Source organism: Rhea pennata, chromosome Z (genome assembly GCF_028389875.1).
Source record: "Rhea pennata isolate bPtePen1 chromosome Z, bPtePen1.pri, whole genome shotgun sequence".
Taxonomy (NCBI): Eukaryota; Metazoa; Chordata; class Aves; order Rheiformes; family Rheidae; genus Rhea; species Rhea pennata.
In genome coordinates, this window is record NC_084702.1 from 59305034 (window position 1) to 59332823 (window position 27790).

The 27790-nt window shown below is 36.4% G+C and overlaps 2 protein-coding genes across 8 annotated transcripts; both read right to left on the reverse strand.

Moving 5' to 3' along the window:
* Positions 1 to 884: 884 nt before the first annotated feature.
* TRAPPC13 (trafficking protein particle complex subunit 13) lies at positions 885 to 27561 on the reverse strand. 6 transcript variants are annotated; one of them, XM_062599376.1, is made up of 13 exons: positions 27503 to 27561; positions 20593 to 20661; positions 19563 to 19662; positions 18628 to 18712; positions 17794 to 17921; positions 17549 to 17621; positions 14120 to 14164; positions 11277 to 11294; positions 8937 to 9070; positions 6076 to 6274; positions 2328 to 2428; positions 1302 to 1452; positions 885 to 1204 (listed from the first exon to the last, which is right to left on the reverse strand). In XM_062599376.1, the coding sequence occupies exons 2-13, from the start codon at positions 20657 to 20659 to the stop codon at positions 1097 to 1099; spliced, it is 1209 nt and encodes a 402-aa protein (XP_062455360.1). In that variant the 5' UTR covers positions 20660 to 20661; positions 27503 to 27561; the 3' UTR covers positions 885 to 1096. The 6 variants fall into 6 exon arrangements, with proteins under 6 accessions (XP_062455360.1, XP_062455356.1, XP_062455355.1 ...); XM_062599372.1 differs by lacking the exon at positions 27503 to 27561 and adding an exon at positions 27341 to 27431 and having other exon boundaries at positions 1302 to 1449; XM_062599371.1 differs by lacking the exon at positions 27503 to 27561 and adding an exon at positions 27341 to 27431.
* SHLD3 (shieldin complex subunit 3) lies at positions 23750 to 27425 on the reverse strand. 2 transcript variants are annotated; one of them, XM_062599378.1, is made up of 2 exons: positions 27341 to 27425; positions 23750 to 25147 (listed from the first exon to the last, which is right to left on the reverse strand). In XM_062599378.1, the coding sequence occupies exon 2, from the start codon at positions 25009 to 25011 to the stop codon at positions 24262 to 24264; it is 750 nt and encodes a 249-aa protein (XP_062455362.1). In that variant the 5' UTR covers positions 25012 to 25147; positions 27341 to 27425; the 3' UTR covers positions 23750 to 24261. The 2 variants fall into 2 exon arrangements, with proteins under 2 accessions (XP_062455362.1, XP_062455363.1); XM_062599379.1 differs by lacking the exon at positions 27341 to 27425 and adding an exon at positions 25341 to 25555.
* Positions 27562 to 27790: the final 229 nt, after the last annotated feature.

Sequence of the window (27790 nt, forward strand, 5' to 3'; positions counted from 1 at the left end):
TGAAAACTTTGACAAGCCATTGAGTCGAATCTTTATTACTGTATGTCTGTAAATGCTACTTAAGTGACCAGCTTTTCTAGTTTTCTGTATTAAATAGCTACCTTGGGGTGACCTTGCTTCTTCAGCCACAGTATTTCAGTCTTTTGTCAAAACAAAGCTAGGGCAAAGTATGGTTCAGTGCTTAAGTAAGTCCTGAATTCCTTCCTGTGTTTGCTTTGCGGAAGAAACTTGATCTAAGGCAGGTACGTAGTGGTTTTCCTCAAAGCAATGCCCCCAGTGCCTCTGGAGTGGGAGGAGCAGGTTGTACCACCTCCTTTAACAATCTAGTATCCAAGTTTAGTAATTTCTTTAGTTTTCAAATAATTGTGAATAGTGTGCCCTTTTTCAGCATGCCCTCTCTCCCAAAGAAAAATACACCACTCACTCACAAAGTTTCTACGCTTCCCCAGTGCACAACTGGGACAGATTTGCTGTATTACCCTCTCCCAGCGACTGAGCCACAGTCAGCAAGTGCTTTGGTTGGCACGCGGCGCTCTAGCTGCTAGCGTCGCACCAGCACCAATGCCAGCTGCTCCCCCTCTCAGCCCGTGCCGCTACGCTGCTCTGGTGCTCACCGCTGTGCATGTACCACGCACACCCTGACGCTCCAGCTGCCCGCAAGTGTTTCTTTAGGGGGTTGGATTCTAGGAATTCATCGGTAAAAGGCCAGTTCCTTCAACTGAAACAGTTCTGTCAGACCCACAACTTAATTTTTAAATGTTTTAATAACTTATATAAAATTACTAACAAAAGTAACACCAAGTACTACTATCTCAGAGAACTTGCATATGAATATGCTTCCCCCTGCAAGGTGATGTTAATACATTATAATTTGCCAGACCTGCTCTTTCTTCAAAGGCTTTATTTTCAATAGATAAAATGTAAACACATCTTTTTAAAATATTTTAAAACATTCAAAAAATGCTCACAGAAATTAAATAAACATGCTTATGGCTATATTGGGGTTTTGTTTTTACATGTTTTAATGATTCAGCTGCAAAACCATAGAAGGTTGGTCCAAAAAAGCCTAGCAGAAGTATTTATACAACGTTTTTCTTCAGCTTTCTTTTTTGACTTCTGAAGAAACTACACAGACTTGTGCAATGTCATCATACTCATATGTTCTCTTCAAAAATGTGTCTGTAAGTCTTAAGCCAGAGACACTCTAGAAAGGAAAAGCATTTATAAAAGTCATTATTAAAAAGAATTACTAGATTTATAACATGGATATTTTATAACAAAGTTGTGTTATAAAGACTTACTTGCAGTCCCTGCACTGAAGACAGTAACGTAAGTGCCAGATGGAGGGATGAACTTGGGTGTAGCTTTCCAAGCTGCCTTCCTGAAACTCCACACCAATGGATGGAGTGAGTATTGCACATCTCTAAAACCAGATCCATAGTCCTTTCACTGCTAGAGGAAATTGGAAAAACAAGAATAAACCTAGGGAGCTTTTTAAGCATTCAAGGACTGCAGACATAAACCAGCTTGAGTATTACTCGGGTTATTGTTAATCAAACATTTGTAATTAATTTATAAGTAAAAAAAGGCAAGTAAGAGTTACAGTGATACGCAGCAATTGATGGACAGTTCCATCCAATATATGAATGTTCTCGTCATGGGTTTAACTACACTGGATAGAGTAATACTGCTCATATTTTGTGTAGGCTACAAGACAAGAAACAAAGGTATGTCAAATACTTTACTGTTAGTCCTTGGCTTCAAATGCTATCTATAATTTCATTATTTAAATTTTATTCTACAATCTTTTTATAAAGGACTATTGTAGATCAAAATATAGATAAAGAAGTTACAAAATACTACCTAGACAATGTTTAAGGCGGCATTCTAGCAGTGCTGCAGAATTAGCAGAAAGGTCAAATAGATACAAATGGCATCATTTATTCTTACAAAGTTAGCTGTAGTATAAAATAAATATATAAGAACTAATTTTGTTTAAGAATTAAGATGATGCATGATTTAAGCCTGGGGTGCATCTTATGTGATACTGCAGCCACTTCCATGAACTTCCAACTACATATTTTCGTAATTTCCTAAGCCAAATGGTATTGGGAGATAATGATGGAAGAACTTTTAAAAATCACTTTACTCCAAAAGATACCATTTTACTCCCTAAGTTCAAAAAGGATTATCAGTTTGGTGTTGCTGCAACTGATAGTAAAGAGCAGGTTTGAGCTGTTTCAGGAGAAAGCATTGAAAAATTAAACACAATAGCCACAACTTACCCACTTGGGGGAAAAAGCACAAGAATCACCTGACATCATTACCTGCAATTTGTTATTTTACATGTAATGTCAAAAGGTTCTTCCAAATTTACAGTGTCTGGTATTGTCTCCAGTGAAAGCCTTACATCACCATAACCAGGAGCCTGAGAAAGTACAGAAAATTCATACTTAAATGCTGGCCAGCAAAGCTGAAGTTTTTACTACTCAAGTTTTTGCTTACTGCGACAACCTTAGTATAAGAGAAATTTAAACAAAGTTTGACTCTTTGCACTTTTGATCTGTACTCAGATCACAGCAGTGCTCCATCCACTACTGAGTATTATCATCCTGATGGGTTCAACAATTCATTAGGCAAGGATGATCTGCGCAGGGCACAAGATGCTCTTTATTACTCCATTTTCCAGATAGTCCACGTTCTTAAAAGTGTGCATACCCACAAATGGTGCCTGAAAAGATGAAATTTCATCCTAAGAGCTCTATTAAAGATAGTATGTGGATAACCAAATGTAGTTTTCCTGCATTAATCCACCGTTGTTCCACGTCCTAAGAAATGGCCCTGTTCCTACGAAACGGTTGTTCATTCTCCTGGCCATTTCAGTCCTTCAAACCTCTGCCAAAATAGCTATTAATGGCCACCTGTTAAAATGGTGTATGACACGAACACTTGTCAACTATCAAACTGTGTCAAGAGGCAAACTCATTTCATACGGTTTACTAACAAACTTATGATAAAAACCTCTAGTTACTACCAATTAATGCTGATTCAAGCCAGTAACCTGCGGATAAAAACTTGTTATGTTTTCAACACCCACAAATGACAGATCAGAAAGGAAGAAGTGGGGAAACTTTGCCTGCTTGACAAGGCTTAATTGTGGGAGATACTCAAATTCTGCTGATGGAAGGGTGCTGTAGGAAAAGTCAGGAAAAGCTACATTTACAACCTGCTTAAAAGGTTTCCTTAAAGAAGGACAGAAAGCCAGTGACTGACAAGTTGGAAACAGTCTTCACTCATACACACTTCATCACAGAAGGAAGACAGATGCAAGGAAATCTTGGACACTGGAGCGAGCAGAGGGACGTCAAACCGATTAGAAGAAGAATTTCACACCAGTGGAGCAACATAACTTTAAGAGACCTGCAAGGAAGATATCTAACTATTCAGCACTGGAAAAGGACAAACATTTTCAGCTTTATTAGATGACAAGAAGGAATCTGCTGGGAAAACTAATATTCTCTAAACAAGAGATAACTTGCCATAATATTCTATTAAGAGAGAGATTAGGAAAAAAAATACAATAAAAACTATTTTATAGAATAATTCAGCAGCAATTGGCAAAATTGAGGTAAGATCAGAGCAGAAGAGAGTTACATGTCTAAAACAGTACACCTCTGCTGGCCTTAGCACTGACGTACTGCGGAAGAAGAGATGGCCGGGGAAAGCCATGCACTGAAGCAACAATGAAGGAGGACGGCCTCAGCAGGAGGATGAAGCCCAAAGCCAGCTATTCCACCAGGAGCTGTTAGAGGGAGGAGGACGCCATCTCACCTACCGCTGTGTTCAGCCAAAAATTGTTACAAGGTGAACGTGGCGAAGCCGAGGAAATTTGGACAAAGCGGAATGCCATGCATTGGCGATAGCTTATCCTCCCTAATTCACTAAGACTACATCTACATTAACAACTACTGCAGAAGACAACCTGTACAGCAGAACAGTTGATGCTTGTGCCCTGACGTCCATCCCATGCGTGTTCTGGGGTTTTTACTTTGGACTAGCTCTAGTCCAGACCTGAGCTGAACGCCCATTGACGTGGGCAGCACCCGTAGCGTACTGCAGACATAGATCACAGAGTTTAATGTCATCCAAAAATAACGTCGTTTGTGAATTCCAAGACCACTCTGCAGACCAAAGCATGGTAAGCAGGGATGATCCAGTCTTTTTTGTTTCAAAAGCACATTCCTGATCCGAACGCAGATGATGATGTGGAGGCACAGTAAGCGGTAAAATTCTGGGCCTGCTGAGGAAAACTGGTTACAGAGCTAGTAAGTGGATTAGAAGAAAAATATAGTAGATGAAAAGAGTCTAGAAATGAAATAATGGAATAGCACTTAAAATATCAAGAGACGATAAGAGGGTGCTGCATTGCATCTCAAAGGAAAAAAACAACTCCATGCTGCTTTTTCAAAGGTAGGTGTTGCTCCAAGAACAAAATATAGCTCTCAGTTAATCACTAGCACACAACAATGATGACTGAATATATAAAACTAGTACTGGAATGTGGAGTTTACTAAATCACCACTGGATTTCAAGTGCAATTCTCAAAGGTTCAAAAGAAAGGACACAGAATGAGAGACTACTGACTTAGGGAGAGAAGATCTGTCTTAAGAGGGATCATAGAAAAGGTCAGCTGGAAATGAGAGAACTGATTAGCAAGAAAAAAAAGCAACAAATTTTAAGTAACAGAAGTACTTGAATTTTAAAAAAGGCCAATTTCTAATCTGATGTGGTTATAAAGAGATGTTTAACATCTAAATTAAAAACAAATTTTAGTGACTTAACTTCAAATTTTCGTGATCCAAATTTCCTTGCCTGGTTCCAACTTCATGTGATTGATTTCCCTACAGAATTGCTCGATTTACTAGACAATTCAGAGGGAGGAAAGCGAGTGAGACAAAGAGTGCAACAGAGAGCAAGCAAGCAGGCGAGAGAGCACGCACCCAACAGAACCCAACTGCAAGTTTTGTAAACTCAGATTAAGACGCAATCGTCAGAATGGTTTACTTCTTTCCTCTTTTCCACCATCACTAATTCAAAAGATAGTGCAAGTCAAGCTTAGGCATAAAAGTAGACAGGCTGCGCAGGTGACTTAAGCAACCCAGTAATTACAACTTACAATCCATGAACAATTTATATATAAACCAAACAGAAGAGAATAGATTGAACTGAAAACTGGATCTGAAAGATGAGTAGTATTATACTACACATAAATACTGTTATTCACAGAAGCTCATATAAGTCCATATGAACCAGGCAGCAGAGTTCTGTGTCGACAGCCGGCACACTTAAAGAAGCTCTTTTGTCAGTGCCCTCTAGTTTGCTGCCAGACGGCATTCAACAAGTTATTTTTACTCCTTTTTGTTACACAGGTTTTCAGCTTTATTAGATGACAGGAAGGAATCTGCTGGGAAAACTAATATCTCATTCTCTGAACAAGAGGTAACTTGCCGTAATACTCTACTAAGAGAGAGCTTTAGAAAAAATACAATAAAAACTGTATTTTATAGAATAATTTAGCAGCAATTGGCAAAATTGAGATAAGATCAGAGCAGAAGAGAGTTGCATGGCTAAAACAGCACACCTCTGCTGGCCTTAGCAATGAGGTACCGCATATTTTGTTACACAGGTTTCTTGACTCTGGTACTTGAGTGTACAATCTATTAAGTTATGTTGGTCAGTGCTGTGAAAAAAGAAAAAGTCATGTTATATGCCAGAAAAAAAAAGAAATTCTGAAGCAAGTCCCCCAAAATGTTGTCATTCACACCATGAAAAGAGATAAGAATTTTTTTGTTCAGCTACACTCTCTCTCCAAATAGTGTTTTTTCACATAGCAAGCTTGTATTCAGTATCTGTATTAAATAACTTTCCCAAACTTGTATAAAATACAAAGGCATGTGAATTCAGAATAAGATCCAGAAAGTAAGCAGCCTGGACTTCTCCTTCAAGTCATTATTGCTCATTTAGTTACCTTAAAACAGAGACTAGCTTAAGTGGATGTCTAAGTTAAAGACTTACCATTCTTTGGAGTTGGCTAGTTTGCAACCTTCCTCGTTCACCCAGATTTGTTTTCCATACAATGTCTAGTTTCCCAATCACTGTTACACCTTTTATTACTCCAGCTTTCTCTGCAAATTCCTGCTTTGGCTTTAAGCAGTATAAATACTGGCGTGTATCCATAGGCTGTAAGTAAGTCCTTGAGCCAAAAGTAGATGCTCTTTACAAAACAAAAAAGAAAAGAAAAAAAAGCCTTTATTTAAAGTTATTTTTAAAGGACTTAAGAAGAATTCAACTTTTCTCCCCATCCCTCTGCAGTTTTACTACATTTGTGATATTTTATTCATGATAAAACACATTTCATATTTCTGTGCTTTCACAACAGAAAACAACTCCCGAATTAATGTTGAATACTTGAACTGTAATGCCTGTAAAGGAGCATGTTTAGATCACAAGAGAGCTGACCCAACTGAGGCAGAAAGAACAGAAGCAGAGTTCAGCTTTGCTGAATTGTAATTTATTATGTGGCATCTCAGCATTCAGAGAACAGTGCTGGCAATTTTGAGAAGACTATTGAATCTCATTAACCAAGACTTGCATTAGCTCTGAAAAACGTAAAGCAAAATATAATTTAGAATAGTATAGTTAAATACTGATTTATTTGTAATTAAAAAAAAAAATTGTAGCAATGTTCCATCTACCACAAATACACAAACTAAATTTAACCTGTACTGCATTCTGCCTGAGATATTCATAGACTGGGAGAGACAGATGTAAAACAACATGTAAAATAACTTCAATATGCATTTTTTACCCTAGCAGTATGAGGAAGCAGATACAAATAAGGAAACATAGCTATACCTAAGCCAAGTATCTTATTTTGGGAGGGACACAGACATTGGAACAAAAATGGATCCAGATGCCCGCTTTGATTTTTCAGATCAATTGTCAATTAATTTTTCAAATTATCCAGACGGAGGAGGGTAGGGAAAAAGTAATTGCTATAGTTAATTATCCCTAAGAATTACTAGCATTTTGAAGCAAAGAGTTCTTCATGCTAACAATGTGATTTGACAAGGTTTTAAAACATTATTCATGGCATGAAATAATCCAGGAAATAAATTCTTAAGAGATGCCTATACAGTATCTACATAAAGTACCTACCAAACTACTGTTCAGCAACTTGTGAGGCAGATGTTACAGCAAAGGGAAATAGTCTGTTTTACAAAACTGAACACAAACATTGATTTGCTAACGAAATACTGAAAAAGTTGCAAAAAAGGCCAGTAACTTAATGGAGCTACTAATAAGCCTGAAACAACAGGTGCTGAAATATTTCTTAACGAATTCAGGAACAAATTAAGATAGTATCACATAATAATGTGAAGGCAAGGACAACAGTAAATATGGATTAAACTCATTTTCATTTTCCTCTTTAAGAGTTATTACAACTGAGTTCTCGAACTCTAGTTTTTCCTGAAACAAAGAGAAGGAATAAAGCTATTTCAGATACTGAGAATCAACACTGTTTCAGAGCATTGACCCATAGAGAAGGTGCACTTAAAAATCCAATCCTTCCCATAAATCACAAACATACCTAACACTAGCAGGTTTTTAATATTTTAGTACACACTTTTCATTAATGATTGCTAGGAGCTACAATACACAGTTTGGCTTTAAAGTCGAATTTATGTCCAACTACTTTCGACAAGAACTACTGTCTTACAATTTTTAAAATATCTATAGCCTTTTCCATTAGATCAAAGCACAGACCTTTAAGTTTTTGCCTTCAAGACTAACTGTTCACATAGTATCTTCAGCAACCCTTAGTTTGGGGCTTTTCCCTACCACATTGTTCTTTAATCTCCTCTTTACCATTCTTGCCAGCCTTGATAAGGCTTTTGCAACTGCTTAGATTTGACCCATCGGTGCAGAAAGGCACCTTATACACTGCATTCATTAATTCTCAATATACAATACCAGCTCATTCTAAATCTCTCTAAATAGTTCTGCTATGCAAAAAGCTGTTTGTTCCTTCCCAGTAAATTTCAGAGACTCTCTCTCAATCTCACCAGACCATGATTCTGATTCAAGATAAAGAACATTATAGCAAATGAATATTTGACACTTCCTAAGAACAATGCTCAGCCATGCTAGAGCTGAAAGCATGGATGGATGGGCTAGGAAAGAGAATTTCCACTGCAGCCCATTACAGCAGCAGCAGCAAAACTACACCTCCTCTGAAAAAACACAAGAAACTGCAAAGCACAAACAGCTTAAGCTATCCTTTATCGAGACATCACAAGCTTTTGTATCCATAACGGTTTATACTGAGTGTGGCAGACAATTCTTCTGGTATTTTGTAATTTATTGACTGATGTTAAATGGTATTTTAATTTATTTCACTGTGTGACAGATTTTAAGAGCCTTTAAAGGCACTGCACTGATCCACCTGGACTGCTGGATCTTAATTAGAAAAACTAAAAATTGGCAAGAGGCTCTTAGAAGGAAGTAGGGAAGTCAGATGGGTTCTGTAAGGATAAATACGTATAAATGAACAAGTCAGAAACAGATGTGCACATTTTATAAAAATAGTAGGTTTTCAATACATCCATGTTATCAATTATTTGAAGATTAAGTGGGGGATTTCTCTACTAAATAGATTTTAGACAAAGTTTTAATAGAAATTCCTATAAAAAGAAAACTATTGACAACTTTTCCAGCTGAATACATCAACAGGAATTTGATCTTTCTATCAAGCAAAAAGAATCACAATCCTACAGTTACAGACAACTCACTAATTTTAATCCTTATATCTCATGAAATCACAGTACAAAGAGATTCAAAATCAAGTATCAGCTGCTTCCTGAATCTGAACATACCTTTCCTCTGCCGTGTCAACTGTGTTCAGTTCTGCAACGTTGTACATAATAGATGGCTCTAAAGAAACCTTCTCCATAAACATTGGAGAGGTGGTGATATTCTGAATCTGAGCTTCCAGAAATACTTCATCTGTCTGAAAAAACAGAAGTGCAAGTTCATGAAAATATGATTAGTATTATTAAAAGGACTAGACTGTCCTATTAAAAATAAACAAATAAATAAAACGTGTGTTTAGTTCATGCCTGCAAATCAAATTACAGTAATTAACGCAGGAAAAAAAAAACCCTTAATCCCAACAATAATTAATAGGAGCAAAAGTGTTAGTCAACAGATATCTTGCAAAACAATGGATGTGGGATAATTTTGCTATGTTCTAGCTATTGTTTTATAAAGCTTTAGATTACGACTTCCCAAGACTTCCAACACTTCAATAGCAACTCAAGTTTTATCCAAATTGTTAAGAAAACAAACCCAAAAGATAATAGAATAAAGGGTAAAGAATTGCAGTGCACATTAATGACATGCCATGCCAAGTTACTAGTGCATCAAGCTATGGGAAAAAAATAAAATAAAGGTGCGTGTTTGTAGAACTTAAGTGTAATAGTTCAGGTACATGCTCTGAGATTCTACTATTCTGAAACACCGATGCCCTAGCTAAAAAGCAAATCAGCCTCCTCTCTTGCTCAGCTGCATCATGCCAATGGTTACCAATACTATATGCATCCACGAATTTAATTGATGATCTAACTTCAAAATATCCTGTAAGACATATCTGTTAAATGAAACTAATGCCTGAAAACAGTGTATAAGGACCAATTCTAGTATAAGAAGGAAAGCTACAGAGAGTTTAAACTTCACAAGCTAAAAACATGAAGCTAGAGGTGTTTTTGTCTCCTTGTTTCTGTGGAATTCTCTCTAAAATCTCAGGGAGGAGTAATTATTGAAGGCTCAGTCTGCTAGAGATACAAGCCCCTGGAGAAGTAAAAAAGAAAAACAAAAAAGCACCAATTTAAAAAAAGAATTATTTAAGTACCAAATCTGCACCTGCAAGAGAGTTATCAATAAATTAGTACAAATCAGTTTAGGTAGTTCATCAGGATAAATCCAAAGAATGTATTTTATGGTGAGGGTGGAAGGAAGCTTACAGTTTCCTTTTAATCAGTGTAAAACAAGTGCTTTCATTATGCAAATGCAGTCCTGCTCATAAATTAAAAATAAGAGAGGGGACAAAATATTCGGAAGTTTTATTCTCTAAAGGCCTCAGGTTAGAGGCAGAAACATAGAACGGCACTGGAACTACTAACTGTGCCTTCTCAACGTGTTACACACCAGCCAGACAGCAGTGGATATTCAGCAACGGGAACTCAGCAAGCTCAGTGGGTTACGGAAAGACCTTGCACTTGCAGGAGGAGTTGGAAATACCCCCAAGCAAAACACAGCTCTTCTAAATAAAACAGCATATGTTGTGTAATCGCTACAATGCTTATCTGACTGTCACTTAAATTGATACTGTTTATATCCCATAAATCCATTGCTCAAAATCTCCATTTACCCACATCTTAGTTGTTTTAATGCAGCAACCAATAGCAGAAATTTAGGAAGAGCTAATTTGAAAGGGGAAAGAAAAAACAAGCAGCATAATGAAAAAGCAAGTTAGTTTCATATTATTTTCAAATTGTTTTAATAATATGATTAAAAAAAAAAAAACCTTTCGGCACTTTACAAGAATGCAGTTTATTTTAGTACAATGCACACCTTAAGTTAAAGCAAAATCAGACTGCAAAAGTACCATACTAACTCATCAGTTGTTACATGCAGTTAGACGTTTGAAAGCACAGTTTCAGCTAGCAAAAGGAAGATAGAAAATACAGCTGCTGCTCTCTCCTCAAACCCAATGTCTCCACCAATAGATAGGAAAAGTCCTGCCACAGCTTACATAAGCAGTCTTGTAGTTAAAACTACATTTCAGTGTTTCAAAAAAGATAATTTAGGAAAAAAAACCCTCAGTTTTCAAATAACAACTTGTAAAATCCTCTTGTTCAGTTAAAAATAAAATGTCTATCTAGTAAATTTTGGTGAAATTTTTTATAGAATGGCCTACACTAATACAAGCTTGAAGTAATCAATTTTTAGTTTCAACAATGGGTATTAAAGAAAGAGTTAACCATTTAAATGATTAGCTGCACATATAAAAGATGAGTGAGAAAACATCAGTTCAAGATACACAGAACAAACATTGCTTTTGCATTATGCTTTTAAAATAATGTCAACAATAAGCACAGAGACAGATAGACGATTAAAAAAGCATACATATTTATAAAAAAATAAATAAAAATTACCACAGAACTGAGGTCACTCTAATGGGAAAATAAAAAAAGAACACATTAGAGAAATTAGGGTTAAATGTTAAAGAAAAAGGAGGCTAACTTTCAAACAAAATGCATTTCTGCATTTTTTTTTTGCATCATCTAAACAAGATAGCATTAGTAAGACAGAAATGTAAATAAAAATGGATGCAAACAAAGATGGCAACTACATTTCTAAAAGATATAGCTAATATTGTTACATGGTTTACTAGCTTTGCTTCAGGTTTTACTAACTGCTGTGGAACCAATCCAAAATAGAGCCTAAGGCACACAAGGCACAGATAAGGTATGGTAGAATAAACTGACCAAAAAAAAAAAAAAAAAGAAAAAAGAAAAAAGCAGTTAGTTTCTGAGCAAGTTTTAAAGTTTGTCCTGAATTTAAATCCATGCAATGGTTTGTATATGAGAAGAAAAAACTGTCCTTGTCATCCATGTCATTTTACAGACAATTTGAATTGTCCGTATATAAGGTCTAAAACCAAAAACAGTGTGTTCTAGCAAAGCTGCAATGCTGCAGCTTATGACAAAATTTGGCATAATATACTAGGAAAAACTCCTTCTTGACTAGATCCCTCAAAAAGACTAACTATAACCACAAACTTTATTTTCTTAACTCTCTGTATGTTTGTCTCCCTAGGCATGTTTGCAGGAACAGAACCTCTACCGAGCCTTTTCCAAGGCCTACTGACGGCAGTGAGAGACTTCTCATAGACTGTGGCAGGTGGCTCGATCACAGGATTGCGGCAGGTTAGGTGACAGGGCTCGCATTCGTCCCATAAATTTCAGTGACCAACTTGATTTGGATGCTATTGCGATATGAGCAACAAGCCAGAAGATTACGGTTCAGCATTACTTCCTGGTCTTAGAAAAGTGAAATGATTTTCTGCTAGAAATAGCAATTCAGAGTTTTAGTTTTAGACAGACTTCATGAATAGCTAGTATCACATCTGTAACATTAATGGGAAGAGTTTAACTGGTTAGTCAATCTTTACAGACTTTTAATTAACTAATAACTGATCCATACAAATTTTTGTTGCTCCCCTACTCTCCAGGGCAACGTTCTTTCTTAACATACAGAACGAAGTTCTCAGTGCCTCTGACAGCAATGTAATATCACATACGGCATCTGACCAAGGACTGACTTTTCACTTTTTAATTTGACTCTTGCAGTCAAAACATACAGCAGTGTTATTTATACTTTCAGAAGCAAAATCATAATGGTAATATACCAGTTTGCTAGGCAAATGAAAAGTCCTCAGTTAATATCATCCACAATCTTAAAAAAAAAAAATTAATAAATTATGTGGATACAGTGGTAATAGGAGTCATGTCCTAAGCCTTGATTTTTCCTCCCTCTAAACAATTTACATGCTATATATTAAATATCTTATAATTTATATGCTATTCATTTGCAGCAGAGGGAAAATGTTCATGGAAAACCTCTCACATGACTGTGGACAAGACAGATCTTGGCACCTTAGATCCTTACTTGTAGACCAGGAATTACCATGTTATTTCTCCCCTCTACCTGTTTTCTCTATGCATAGTGTTAGGAAGGGAAAGAAATATATGTTTTGCACTTGAACAGTAATAATCTTGCATGAGAAACTCTATACCTGTAACTATGATAAAGATAAATCAGAACAATAAAAAGATTTTGAGACTTTCTGCTTGCCTACATGCAAATTCATAACACATATACCTGCTTATTTAAGAACAAACAGGATAGCAAAACATTTGCTACTTAGTTTAACACAAATTGTCTGAATTATTCCAACCAAGCTACTTAAGCATACTAACGAAAGTTTCCAACCAAATGGCTAGCAGTGTAATAGTTAGCCATATTTCAGGGGCTATGAAGTTTAACACTCATAATAAAAAACTTGAAGTGTTTTGCAAGTATAAAGTTTAGATTGATACAAACAATACAGAATATAATGCACAGGAAATTCAATTACTTGCTCGTTATCACAAAGCAAGTAAATGATAATGATGAAAACACATGTCTTGATTTCTTATCTTATGAACTACTCCTAAAGGAATATTAGGATAAATCCTAAAGGAATTATCTTATGAACTACTCCTACAAGATACCCATAGAATACATGCATGCACAGGGGACCTCTACAAATAAAAAGTATGCTGTATTTATTTTTTAATTTTCTACTGTCTTTCACCTTCAGTAAAGACCATCCCTATAAGTAGTCAAAGACAAATGCTTAAGTAACTCCATATAAATATTTAATGAACATACAAGGCCATTTAATTTTGAAGCACTATGTACAACTGCCACAAACACAGACATTAAGTTATTTTACAGAGGGACCATATCTGTATTAGAGAAAAACAAAATCTCCCACAGTGTGGCAAATTATTATCTGCTTTAAGTGATCCACCTTATGTCAAGTACTCTTCAATCACCCTAAGAATGAAAGCTACAATTGCAAATATTTGAGTTCATGGGAAAGAAGTAAATACGCAAAATTTTCAGTCAATTACATTGAGGTTCTGACATATCTGCCTTAGATACCACCTTTTCTCCTCTGTTCATCTATAAAAAAGGACAATGAAATGGACTTCTGATGTCTAAAACATATACGGAAAAAAATTATTATACCACCCCCCCCCCCCCCCCCGCCCAATAAACAATACATAACCCACCACCTGATTTTTCTCCTTTGGAGATGATTATATTTCTAAGAAATTTTGTATTTTAGAAGTTCTTTGATTTTAACCTAGCAATCATCTAATGCAAAGCAGAAAGTCCCAAACAAACAAAAAGCATCCAAACTCAAATATAAACAGCTCACACTTACCTCAGCATTGTAGAATTTGGTCTTCACATCTAGTGGTTTGAGAACCTGAATGGGGAAAAAAAAGAAAGATTTACAATTGCTTTCTCAGACATCTTTAGCATAAAAACCAAAAACTAAAAAAAGTTTGTAAGTGCTAGGATCTTTACTATAGTGGTAATTTTTCCCTTAGGATCTTAAGCAGGAAAGATGCATAATGGAAGTATGACACCACCATCTCACCTAAAAAAAAAACAACACAACTCATACTACATACTAGCTACTTATCTGCACATACGATTATCTTGCTAACGTCTGAATAGTTTTTATGTATTGATAATAACTACTTCACCACTCAAGCACTCTCCACCTATGAAAGCAGGCAAATCTAGTCACTGATTATTAATGTCTTTAGCGTAACAGCACATCGCCTACTTTCCTGAAGTGGTCTGCACTTGCTTTGAAGAGGAAGCAAGAACCATGAAACATTTGCAAGTCCCTCAGTATTTTGCAGCAAACTGCTTGCTTGAGGGCTCTCTAAAAATAAATGAAATAATAAACTATCAGTTTCATTTGACTAGCGTAAGCAACAAACAATTACTAACCTTGACTTTCTTCTTGAAAATACAGTTACTACAATTATTAAGGGGGAGGGGGGAAATATCACAGAACATTTTCATCCATAAGATCTGCAAGAGAGAATAATTCTCTGCTGGAAGGATGATAATGAAGCACTGGTTCAGAATCACAGAATGGCTGAGGTTGGAAGGGACCTCTACAGATCATCTCATCCAGCCCCCCGCTCAAACAGGGTCACCTAGAGCAGGTTGCCCAGGATTGCATCCAGATGGCTTTTGAACATCTCCAAGGAAAGAGACTCCACAACCTCTCTGGGCAACCTGTTCCAGTGCTCAGTCATCCTGATGGAAAAGAAGTTTTTTTCCTCAAGTTTGGATGGAGCTTCCTGTGTTTGAATTTTTGCCTGTTGCCTCTCCTCCTGTTACTGCGCACCACTGAGAAGAGCCTGGCCTCAATTCAACCTTTTGTATTTTGTGCATCAAGCCACTACAGTTATTACATTAACTCAAAATAGTTAATGCATTCAAATCTGAAATGGACATAGATTGATATGACCGAAAGAAATAATCTTTTTTTACACTTATCAGGAAAGAAACTTAAATTATCTTGCTTTACACAAGAAAAATTTTCTTTAGTTTATATGTAAGTAGGGGTCAATCAAGATGCAGTACAAAGTTCTGAGTTGTGACAAAATTTTTAGCTTCAACAAATCGAAGTTAAAAATGGGTCCTCATGGAGCATGGTAATAGGAATAATGTTCAAATTTTTCAAATAATCATAACTTACTCTCTGGGGGGGGGAAATCAAAACTTTATTAAAGTATTTTTCTTCTCTCAGATCCTTATAAATTTCCCTAAATTCTGATATTTTCTACTTCTTTCCTTTGATCTGAAAAACTGAGTCTTTCCATTAATTTCAGTATATTTCAAATAGCATTCCATTAAAAAACAGCAATTATTGTTAGGTTCACAAAAAAACCCTACACAGTATCATTTCTTCTCCATGCAGACATACCAGCGTTAATTACTCAGAGAAAGTTTTGGAACAAAAAGGCACGACTGGCTAATATAAAAGCACATATATGGTTGAAAAATTAGCTATTTGAAAACAAACTATAACCCCAGATGAAGATCTGAAAAACATAATGGAAAGACATGAGTATCTGTCAAACAGAAAGTACTTTTTATGTCAGAAAGTATCTGGTAGCACCTCTATCACTAGAACAGCCACCAATTCCCATAATAAAGACCCTATTCAGTTTTTTTGTTCTCAGATTTTCCAGCCTAGGTCTCCATGTCTCATGTTAAACTTTTAAAAATAGCGACCAAAATTGTTCAGCTAAGGATTTTTCTAGTAATAGTTCAAAGAATATTTATGTAATTGTGTTAAAGGATATATATTCTTTTTGAGACATTCTTGTGCTTCCTTCTTCGAAGGAAGAGCTTGAAATTTAACAGTAACGTTCTTAGCTGTTTTGAGTCCTGCCATTAAATGGTGCCCACGTTTAAGTGACAAAACAGAAATCACAGTCTGCATGCAGACCTCTGAAAACTCTGTCTGCCTAAATGCCCCCATCAAATCCAATAAAGGAGGTAAGTTCACAAACTTGAACAAGGCTCTGGAAAGAACAAGTGAGGGCGAGAAGATAAGAACCAGAAGCCTGCAGATGTGTACATAACAGCAATCAAAGACAGCCTGGAGGCAACAAAGGGACAGAATACTAAACAGCTAGGGACAAGACAGAAAGAAAGACAGAAAGACAGAAAGACAGAACGAACAAGGGAAATGATTTTGCAAGGAGAATAAGACAATACCCAAAAAGATGAAAATCAGCCTCAGTAAAGATGAAGAAACACTACAGAGTTTAGAGAGTGTATGACACAAAAACATGTAGGGATCATCATCTAGGATCATATGGAAACATCTTGCCTAACCAGTATCTGCCATTTCAAGGCCCACAAGTACTAATATCACTCTCTACTATTCTGTCTGTAGCACACAGCAATTTAGTCTTCTAAAGATTGAAATACTTTTGTCTAAATATAAAGTAATTAGATTGAATGTAAGACTAGAAGAGTAAAATGAAATAATCTATAACTTGCAAAAGATACTCTTGTGGAGTTTCTGACAGTATAGAGGCATTATGTATCTCAAAATGTATTCAGTGAAGTATGTCCTCTAAACCTTCTTTCTCTGGAAAAGAGTCCACAATTCTTCAAACCTCATCATACGTCTCAGAAAACAAACATCCCTTAAGCACATGGCTAAAATATACTCTTTTCTGCAAGAACTAATGTACAGATAGTGGTAATTTCATACTTTCATCAGTTACTCTAATCAAGTCTTGAAATCTGTGTGGTAAAACAAAAGGTTTCAACTCTATCAGTTACTTGTATGGCTATTAGTAAGATACACCACATTAGACTTGTTTTCCTAGTTTCCTTTAAAAAACAAAAAAAACTATTAAGTTCCATTAAAAAAGCTACACTAAAAGAAAAGCAAAATTTCAAAATCTTAAACTCAAAGGTTGAGTGTGTAAGAATTAGAATGGATAATACTTGTTCTGCTAAAAAAAAACCCACGAGGCTGGCTGCTTTAAAACTATTTTTTGAAAAATAATTGGTGTTGATTTTTTCTTTCACAATCAATGAAAAGAGATTAATATTTACTACTTCTAAAAAGTGCATGGTAAATAGAAATCATCAGTTCATGTAAAGTTTGAAGCAATACTTCTTTCACTGGTTCAACTTGCAAAGTCAAATACATTTTTACAGTATGTAAAAGTACTTTAGAAGTTCTCAACTGTTTAAAAAAATGACAGTTTTCCAGACCTACCCACTTATTACAAGCACAACATGCTCTTCTGTACAATACCTGAAATTTGAAGAACTTTCTGAAGTACATCTTCTCTCCTGTTTGTGTAGTGTAACTTACTGCACAAACTAAGCTGAAAGAAAAAGATTTTTAAATAATTTCTCAACAATTTTAGATTCCATGCCTCTATTAAAGTAGAAACAGCCTAGTATTCATGTGCCCCAGTTTCATTTAAGCTTGATTATAGCTCTGCAATAATTAAAAAAAAGATGAAAAATGCAAGTTAGAAGATTTAAAAACATTACATGTGTGTTCCTATTTCCTTTACTTCATGATGAATCACATCATCAATACAACAGTCAGGTTTAAGCTCTGCCACTGCAGCACTAGAAGCTGAAAGATTCAAGCGCTGAGAACTTGTCTGAAGATCAGCCTGGGAATAGAAAAACAAAGGATTGGTTATAAACACAGCAACTTAAAGCACTCTAAAGAAAAACAACTTGTTTTGAAAAGTACTAGATTTCAGAGAGGATTTTGTACCCTGTACACTTTTACACATGTAAAACAACTTAGACATGTAACTTGACAAAACTAAAGACAATTTTAAAAATATACATAAAGAGTCCGGTCCTTTAACATGCAGCTCATAAAACTTCCACTCACTTTTGAATTCCACAGTGTGAAACATTTGTAGGATTTCTGTTCTCAACATATTATTTGCTTGACAGAAAAGTGAAAACTATGATGCACTGAAAAACTCATTTGAAATACAAGTAAAATACAAATCAATATGTATTTTACTGAGACTTGCTTTGATGAGCTCATTGAAAGTGCAACCAGTAACAACTCCAATTTGTTTTGGCTGTGGAAGTTCTGCTACACTAATTCCCTACAGAAGCTTTACAGCCTATCCTTTTTTTTTGATATAATCCCATTTTTTTATTTTCATGTTTATAGATTTTTATAATCTTCTCTATTTTTATGTCTTTTTGTTTCCAGGGGTATTTTCTGGATCGGAAATAAATGTGGCAAGTATTTCCTAAACTCTATGCATCAATACTAAATGCACCAGATACTGTCAGGAAACACACTAAATACATTTTTTTATAAATCTAGGAAGTAGATATATTTTCACATACCTTTACCAGTATGTCCTTGACAGTTTGACTGCTATCATTATGCACACTAATGTAACTGGAAAACGTCTCTCCCAGAAATATATTTCTGTGTTTAAAAAAAGTATATTTAGCAACAATTATTTTAAACAAAAAATAACACAGAATACTCCACTAAAAACCCTTTAAGTTCAATTTCTATTGATTTTTGAAACTGTTCAGCAATCTTGTCTATACCAATTACTGCCTCTAGTTCTTAAAATGCTTTAATAGAGGTAGCCCATAAAGGCCATGGAAGAGGGCTACACACAAGTCACAGTACACTGCACTCAGAGCACACCTTGTCAATACAGTGCTTAAATCACAGGCAAAAGATTCTATTACGGGAATTCCATTTGCTAAGATTATGGAGCAGCATCAGACATAGTGGTTTAGAACATTTTAATCTTTTTTTTATTTTCCAGTATCCACAAGCCAACAGAATTCCTTTAAGAGTCAAAAGTGAGAACAGCTTAAGAGACTGCCAGATCAAGTGCTGAGGTATACTGGCAATTACACATCCATACTTCTAAAACGTCAGATTTCTAAGAGAAACAATTTCAGAAGAGAACCAACAAATTGGAAAAAGTTCTACTAGAAAAATCTGAATAGAATAAGATGGCTTTCAGTACCCACTAAACTCACTGGAGTAAACCTTGTTAGTATGAACTGCGGTTTATAGCACTGTCAAAATTCACCCACAGCCACACATTTCTCTCAATTTTCAGTTCCTATTACATTCACAGTAAAGCTACAGACAATGAATATAATCTAGTATAGGTTTATATCTTATTTCATGCTGTAAATCAAGCCACAGGTTTCTTTTTACTAAATATCGCTGAACACTTCACTATATTACTACAGTAATAAACCCTAAACCTTATATATTATATATTGTAGTTAAAATAAATTGTTCTTACCCAAAATTCTGAGGTAAAGTCAGCATTTCTCCTAGCATCAAAGTTTCTGCTCCGTTTACAGTAGAAGGATCATCTTTCATGAGCTGGTTAAACAGATTACCTATAGAAATATGAAACTGTTAAAATTAAGAGTATTTGCAAATCTAGAATGATATCTACATGTAATTATAACATTTAACTGCCTATTTAGATATAATTTATTTCAGACATACTTTGTTTTGCAATCAAGGTATTGAGGCATAAATTAGAGATCTATATGCCTGCTTACAAATTATAACTTACTTTTAGGCATCTATGCCCAAAAAAGCATTCTATATATGCTGAAAAGCTAAGTATCAAAGGTGTTGCTGAAACCAACATTAAATCTTAAGGGAAATTCTGCTTGTAAAAAGTGCAATAAAACAGAATCAGTCAGCCCCACTGAAGTTTTTTTCCTTACTTGCTTTGGATTTCAACAGAACTCTCTTTCCTTGGTTCATTCCTTGCCTCTCTCTTACACTTGACTTCTAGACTGCATCTACCACCGAGAAACAACCCATGATCTTCTGATTTAACAGCTCTCTATACACCAAGCATGGAGTGTACAGCAGTAACTCCTGCAAAATCATTTTCCATAGTCTGAGCATTAATATATGGGTCCTAACTAGCAAGGCCATTTTCTCCAGATAAAGACAACTAACTCTAAACATTTGTCTATGCATTGTCTATCTTACAGCTGCCATCCACATTAAATCACCTATATGCTCCCCACCATGCCCATATTCTACAGGAATATTATGTCTTAATTACTCAAACTTCAAGCTCATACTTTTACAATATGCCCACCAAGTTTTCAAAGAGTTTTAGAGTACTACCTTGGTATCTTCCCATAGTCATTACCAAAAGAATGTTTATTTCATATAATATACTGTCATTTCAGATCACAGACTATAGGAGATTGTAAGATTCTAGTGGCATCTAAGTCACAGATGCTCACATGGCATAGATCTGCTAATATGTACAAAACAATCAGTTAGTCGAAAAGACATACCTGGCAAATCTCTCTCTTCGCAAGTCACTGGAATATTAGTGAATAAAGTAGGCTTGGTTAGCCTCATCACTGTGAAATCAGAAAATAAGCCAGAGGTCAATGAAACAAGTATCTCTGGATTTTATTTTAAGTATAATTTTGTCTTGCTCTCCTTTCACAAAAATAAAGTTCTTAAAAATAATAGTAGTAATATATATATATATAGAGAGAGAGAGAGAGAGACAGAACCAAACCTCAGCTTGAAAGGGGAGAACAACTCTTCGGATAATCAGATTATTTTCAGCCTAACAAAATTCTCCGCTACTGTGAGATCTAGGAGCACTGGTGATGCTACTGCTCTTTTTGCTTTATTTCCTTGACACAGCACTTTTTACTGCTTTCAATCTAATATGCTGAAGGTCTTATAGCTGTTATAGGGTAATGTTTAACAGTTTTGTTGTCTTTTGTATGAACACACTGGTTGCATTTTTTTGTGGACTCTTCTAGGCTAATGACCAGTACAGACCGTTTCAGTCATGCACTCCCATGATACATGAAAGTCCATTTACAGTCTAATCTCCAAGAGTTGGAGATATGCAATATGCAAGAGAGTTATATGTTTAAGATCCCCGATTTATACAACTGTTTTTTCTTTTAGACAGAATTTTAAAATCAAACCAGCAAAGCAATAACAAAAGACTTGGTAACCCACTGACAAAAACTATTTTATCAATATTGACAGAATAAAATCGAGATTTTACTCAGTATTAAAAAGTTCCCTGTTCCAGGAAAGTAGAACTTGGGAAGTCTATTTCAACTCACAGTACCCAGAATTACATGATTTTTATTTACACTGCACATAAGACTTACTGTTTCTTAAAAGGAGAATTCTTCCCTATTCATACAAATCAATGGTTCTAATCTTGGATATACCTTCAGATAAAAGCACTCACATGAAAGCTGAGCACTTGTGACCTTAGGTGTTGATCTGAGTGTGTTAAAAAAATAATAATAAACCACTCTATTTTTTCCTTTGAACTTTTGAAATATAAAAACATACATGTTCTGAAAACAAAATAAAAAAGTCTTGGGATTTCTCTTGAACACAGCAAGTTAATCAACAACCTTGCACTTAACCATTTACTGCACTTTTATCTTTACTATACGTTCGCAGCATCTTGTACGTCAGGTCAGCATTCACTATCTCCAACTGATTAAATAATCAATTGTTTTGATACATTTTTGTGTGAAGCAATGGGTAGTAGTAGTTCACAACAACTTACACTTCCCGAAAGAAGACCTATGCAAATTTGCTAGTGTTGACACTAATCAATCTCAATTTTCAAGCAAAAGGAAATACATTGCCTTTGTAATGGAGAAAAGTTGAACAACATGACCTTTAAAGGCTTAGAGCAAAGTAAATAAAAAGCCCTCAAATAAACAAAACCAGAGTAAATAGAGAATCAGATTCAATGCTGAAACTTGAAAAATATATGCATAATGAATTATAGATGCATAGGAGGTAAGCATTTCCTGAACACTTCAAAATGAAGCAGCTTGTACATTAGTGCTACCCAAGACTTTAATAATTTTTTTTAAAGAAAATAAATGTGGTGCTCACTTCTTATTACTCTACAGTGAGGTGTTCGCAACTCATAGTGCAAGTACCATTATTATAAAAGCCAACCCAAAGAGGCAGAGAGCTGAAAGCTACCATGGGGAAAGGTGGCACCAGTCACTGCTGGCATTTGGCAAAATGCTTCTTTACCTCTCTTTCATGTGCATTAGGCAAATAGAACGGGACTGCACTACTGACAGCTACCTAACTGCACTCAGTTCTACCGTAAGCTCATAAACCTGTACTTGCTAACTCTTTCTAAAGAAACAACTGCTGCTCAAGTTTAATAACGTGACTAAAGCATGGATAACAAACAAGAAACAGCAATAAAAATACTCTCTGCATGAAGTCAAAACACAAACTAAGTATGTAGAATATCATTTTATCACTACTGAATTAATATTAGAAAATAAAGCATCTTTGCAGGACTACCTATTCTTGCTTAACAGTCTTGCTTTTAAGAACATAGATACAAAATACAACACTAAATAAAACAAAACTCAAATCATGCTACATTCTATTCCACTATTTCTTTTTAAATTCTGACTGTAAAAAGCAACTGTGTTACTACTTATCTTTAAGATCAGAAAGAAAATTTCAGTGAAATAATCTGTTGATATAACTTTAAAAAATAAGGACCCTGAGTTACTCTAGCCAGCATTTCACTTCAGTTTTGCTAACGTGTAATCTTAAATCTCAAATAAAAGCTCAGGATATCAATAAAAGACTCCTTGAACATTCAAAGTTTAGAAACACGTACTGATCATCAAACATGAGAAATACCATAACTATTCACTGCCAAGTGATAGGTAATCTCTACAATAAAGACAACATAGAACATCATATGGACAAAAACTGCTAGTTAAAGCTTGGGGGGGGGGTATTTTCTTTTCACACACGGGAATCTCCTGTAGTTACACTTCTGAGCGCTTCAATTTGACGAAAGAGCCTTTGTGGCAATTTAACAAAGTCTGAGATTACCCTTCACTCGCTATTCTCCTTCCCCCTACCCCCAGGGTGACACAGACCTTTATCTCCAGCTACATCAGCATCATCCAGAGAGGAGTTAACAGGATTCCTTACGAGAAACACAGGCCCACGCAGTTATACGGATACCGGTTTACTTGCTCTGCTGACCTTCCAAACGTGGTAGTGAGCACGGACAGTGTGACCTTGAAACAGTTCATTATTTCAGATGACAGAAAGTCCTACTGAACTCAGCCCTTCACCACAATATACTTTGAGATCCTCAAAGACCATTATCTTCTATAACAACAAATAGAGATTTATGGAAAAAAGCCCGATTTCTTAATCTCCTGACTTGCAGGTAGAAGTTAGTGCTTTCTGGTTCCCCAGAACAAACAGAGGCTCCAACATAGATAACAGACCAAAGACCAGCAACCTCAGAGAAAATATTAATACAAAAATCATAAAATAGAAAACAATAAAGATGTCACCTATTCTAGAGCATTCTACTTCCACTGAAACTTTCACTAATTTTTCTGTGAAAATACTAATGACATCATTAAGACAATGTTTGAATGGAACAGAAAATATTACTTTTGTATTTAAAGCTTTTATTTCATGTATTTAATTTCAATTCCTTCATACTACTTCCAGGAAATACTCAGATCTTGACAATCTTGGCAGGGGGCAAAAAAAAAAGAAGTTCTTTACAGAGATAATAACAGCTCACTTTAAAACATCTTTTCCTTCTTCTAATTTCAACCAAAACAGCACAGTGAGGAAGTACTTGACTTGACTGAAAGTATAACTTTTATTATCCAACACAGCTTGCCATTACAGTCCAGACAACAGACTTTTTTTCCTAGACATCTGATGTAGAGAAAAGCTGCATAAATATAGTTCTAAACCAAATAGAAATATATTAATAGAAGCACTCATAAGATCTCTGGTCAAATAAAGTTAAATAAAGAAAACATGTAGCAAAATAATATTAAATAGTTCCCTGATCTTTAATTCATTGGTTGTTCCAAAGTCTGTATTTTCTAAGCTGCTTAAAAATTCTAGTTCTTCAGACAGCAATATTATTGTGGAACTCTATCTTAAAATTATAACCTAAAAATAACTCCAAATTTATGCACAAGCAAATTCATTTTATCAGTAAGGCTTAGCCTTTCCCTAAGAATATTTCTAATATATTCACAGTATAATATATCACAGAAAATCCATATCTGTCCCACCGATCTTTGGATTGTAGCATTGCAAGATGGCAACTCATTCTGTTTGATGAGCCTATTCAGTTTTATCCAGATGTCCTCCAAAGTTTGATCATTACAAACAGACTGTTCGATTGTCCACTTTGCTCTGTGAAATACATGCAGTTTCAGTCTTTCCAAAATATTCTGCAGTTCTTGAGACAAAGGAAGAATCTCTTCTTTGATCTTAATGCTAGGGAGAGAGACACTCCAAGACCTTTTCAATTTTTGTTTTCCGTTAGATGGTGGTTCTTCTTGGTTCTCCAAGTTAATTGGTCTGTGGACAGTTTGAGCTTGGATTGAAGTCTGCCCGTGTCTGATGTTAGACTGAAACTCAAGTAGATTTTTTGTGCAGTCATAATCAGGAGATCCTACAATATATTCTGAAGCTGTAGAAAGTTGTTTCAGTTCTTCTGCCTCCTCACAAGAGATAACAGGTGGCTGCCTTTTGGGTTTGAGGGGAAGTCTGTACAAATTATTTGGAAACCAGGGTGTAAATCTTGGTAACGGACGAATGGGAAACTCCTTCACTGCTGCTTCTGCAAATTTTTGCAGTTTTATTAGATCTGTCTGGTGTGGTCGATAATGCAAGACCATTTCCATGCTTGCACTGAGAGTATGCAGTTATTCTTACAAAAGGAACAGTCTCTTGATTAGGATTCTTAAGTCTAGACTGAAACACATCCTATTTACAAGAATTTCCTTGCCTTGTGCTGCAAAGACCAGTGGAAAACGGGACCTAAAGCAGAAGTATTATAAAGAATAAGATACTACCATAATCACACACATATTGCTAGGGTATCTTGTAAAAAAGCAACATGTTGTAAAAATAAACTAGAGATACAAATCAGAACATTCCTACTTTACTCATGCTGAGTATTACTGACTGTATCTCATCATTGCCAGCATAACTTCAATACACCAAACATTACCTGTATGCACACAGTTTGCTCAATGCTGTCCCTCCCAAGAGTATTCCTTTCACTATCATCTCATGGTCATTACAGCGCGGGTCATCTCATCCTTGCCACCCACTAAGATCCATCATTATTCTTGCCATATCTTTGTGATGAATATTAAAGCGATTTTTTTTTCCAGTTAAGGACATCTCAAAAGTTGTCTCAGATCTCAAATTTTCCATACTAAGGTAACCACATTCTCTTTTCCTAAAGATTACTATGCACACATACTACATTACCAACAATATATATCAAGGTATGAAGTGAAAGTAAAATAATTCACTTAAAATGTTAATATCACTATTAACACACACACCTGCAGTATCTATTACATCACATTTGCCTGTCAAATCTATTTAAAGACATTAAAGAGGAAAATACTACTTTTCACAGGCTAACCAAGAGAATATAAAGCAACTAGAAAGCATTCAGTGTTACAACAATGAAAAAGTCCTTCCTGAAATAGTACTGACAAGTGTAACTGTCTTTAAAGTTGCAGGCTAAAGGGGAAGTGCTATGGACAAACAGCACTTGTGTCTGATTTTTTTTTTTTTCATTTTATATCAGAACTGTATGTTTAATTTTACTCGGGGAGCTTTTGAGCCAGACATGCAGCCATTCTTTTCAAATAAAAGAAGGACACATTTTTATATTTTAAGAATATTAACATTTCTTTCTTTCATGGGAAAATTATATTATGTTTTCCTTTATGCACCCCCACAAATGCTAGTATGAAACATATAACACTTAAAACACATGCACTCTTTTGCTCTTTCCCCCCCCCCCAAGTAAGTTTGCCACTCTGTCAGGCTCCCCAACAGACACCAGCAATGGACAATGTTTAAAACAATAAAACCTAGTATTGCTTGGTCATTGTACTATCAAGATTTTGCTTAATATACACACAATGCAAAGAAATCCAGATGCCTTTTCGCTTCTATTTGTAAAATCTATAGCCTGGACACTGCACTAAGTTCAATATAAGCCCAAGAATTCTACTGATTTCTCATAACAGTAAAACAATGATATATCATAAAAATTTCAATATTGAATTAACTACTCTCAATATGCATCTGTACTGGTGGCTGATGTTGTTTCATGCTACATGTTTTTGGTTTTGAGTGCATCTGTGTGTGTACACACACATGTGGAAAAAAAAGCTTTTTATCATCTTTGAATTATGATTAACAAATTTTACTCTAAACAGGCAGACAGCACAAAAATCACCTCCAGGAGCATTATAACACTAAGGTATTGACAGAAAATGGATTCTGAAGTCATTTATACACAGGCACTGTTTTATGAGACTGAATATCTCACTGATTTAGAATGTTTGCATAACTCAAGCTGTAACTACTTATTATTCTTATGTAACATGCTACACTTATTTTCAAAACAAGCACTGCTAGAAAAAGAGAAATAATTTTTTTTTCACTGAAGTAGGGTGCAAGTAGTTTCAGGATTTTCAATGCTTTGATTGCTAACTTACTGGTATACAACTGCCAGTAGAAATACCAATTTCTTTACAGAGCTGCCTTCATTTTTGCACTAAATTCTGCAAGGCACCTGACAGGCACCAATACTTTTATTTTCATCTTTGTGACACCTGAATAAAGCCAGGAGCTGTCTATTGAGCGAAGGCTTAAAAGAGCAAAAAAGCTCCCTGAACTGGAAATGAAAGCTTTTTAAAAAAAAATCGCGGCAAGTGCCGAAACGCTTTTGCAAAACGCAGATGAGCCGGAAGCCCTGCAGGAGCGGCCCGTACGCAGGGAAGCACAGCGCCGCTCTGGAAGGGCTGCACCGCCCCGCTCCGCCCCGGCCCGGCCCGAGCCACCGCCCGCCCCGCGCCCACAGCGAGCCGCGGCCCGGCCCGGCCCGGCCCGGCGCCCTCAGCGGGGCGGCGCTGGGAGAGGCCCGCGCAGCCGGGCAGAGGCGGGCGGCGCGGCGGGCCCGGCCGGCCGCGCTCTCGGTACCTTTCAGAGCCAGCAAGTGCTCCTGCTTAGGCTGGTTGACGTCCATGGCGCCGGCCTCCCGCCGCCTACGGCAGGGCGGCTAGGCCAAAACGCCTCCGGCGACGAAACGCGCGCGACCGGCAGCGACAAACTACATATGCAAAGTCCGGGCGCTGCAACTACCTCCGAACCCGGGAACGGCTGTCCCAGGGTGCAACGCGTCACGGCCGGGCGCCGGCGGGGCTCGGGCGGAACTACTGTCCCCAGAATGCATTGCCCGCCGCCCGTCGTGACGGGGCTCTCCTAGGAAACCGGCCGGGCGGTCGCAATGCATGCTGGGGTATGCAGTGTCGAGCAGCCACGGGCGGGGGCGGGGGTTGTGCCGCGCGGCACGATGGTAACGGTAGTTCTCTGACGCGAGGCCCCGGAGAGGGCGCAGACCTGGAGCGTGATGCGCATGCGCCCTGCCAC

Coding starts and splice junctions, on each gene's coding strand:
- SHLD3 (XM_062599378.1), bottom strand. CDS start 25,011: ATGGAAATGGTCTTGCATTATCGACCACACCAGACAGATCTAATAAAA.
- TRAPPC13 (XM_062599371.1), bottom strand. CDS start 27,386: ATGGACGTCAACCAGCCTAAGCAGGAGCACTTGCTGGCTCTGAAAG. Junction 19,663..20,592: donor CGAAGAGAGAGATTTGCCAG/GTATGTCTTTTC, acceptor ATATTTCTATAG/GTAATCTGTTTAACCAGCTC. Junction 1,205..1,301: donor CTTCAGTGCAGGGACTGCAA/GTAAGTCTTTAT, acceptor TTTCCTTTCTAG/AGTGTCTCTGGCTTAAGACT.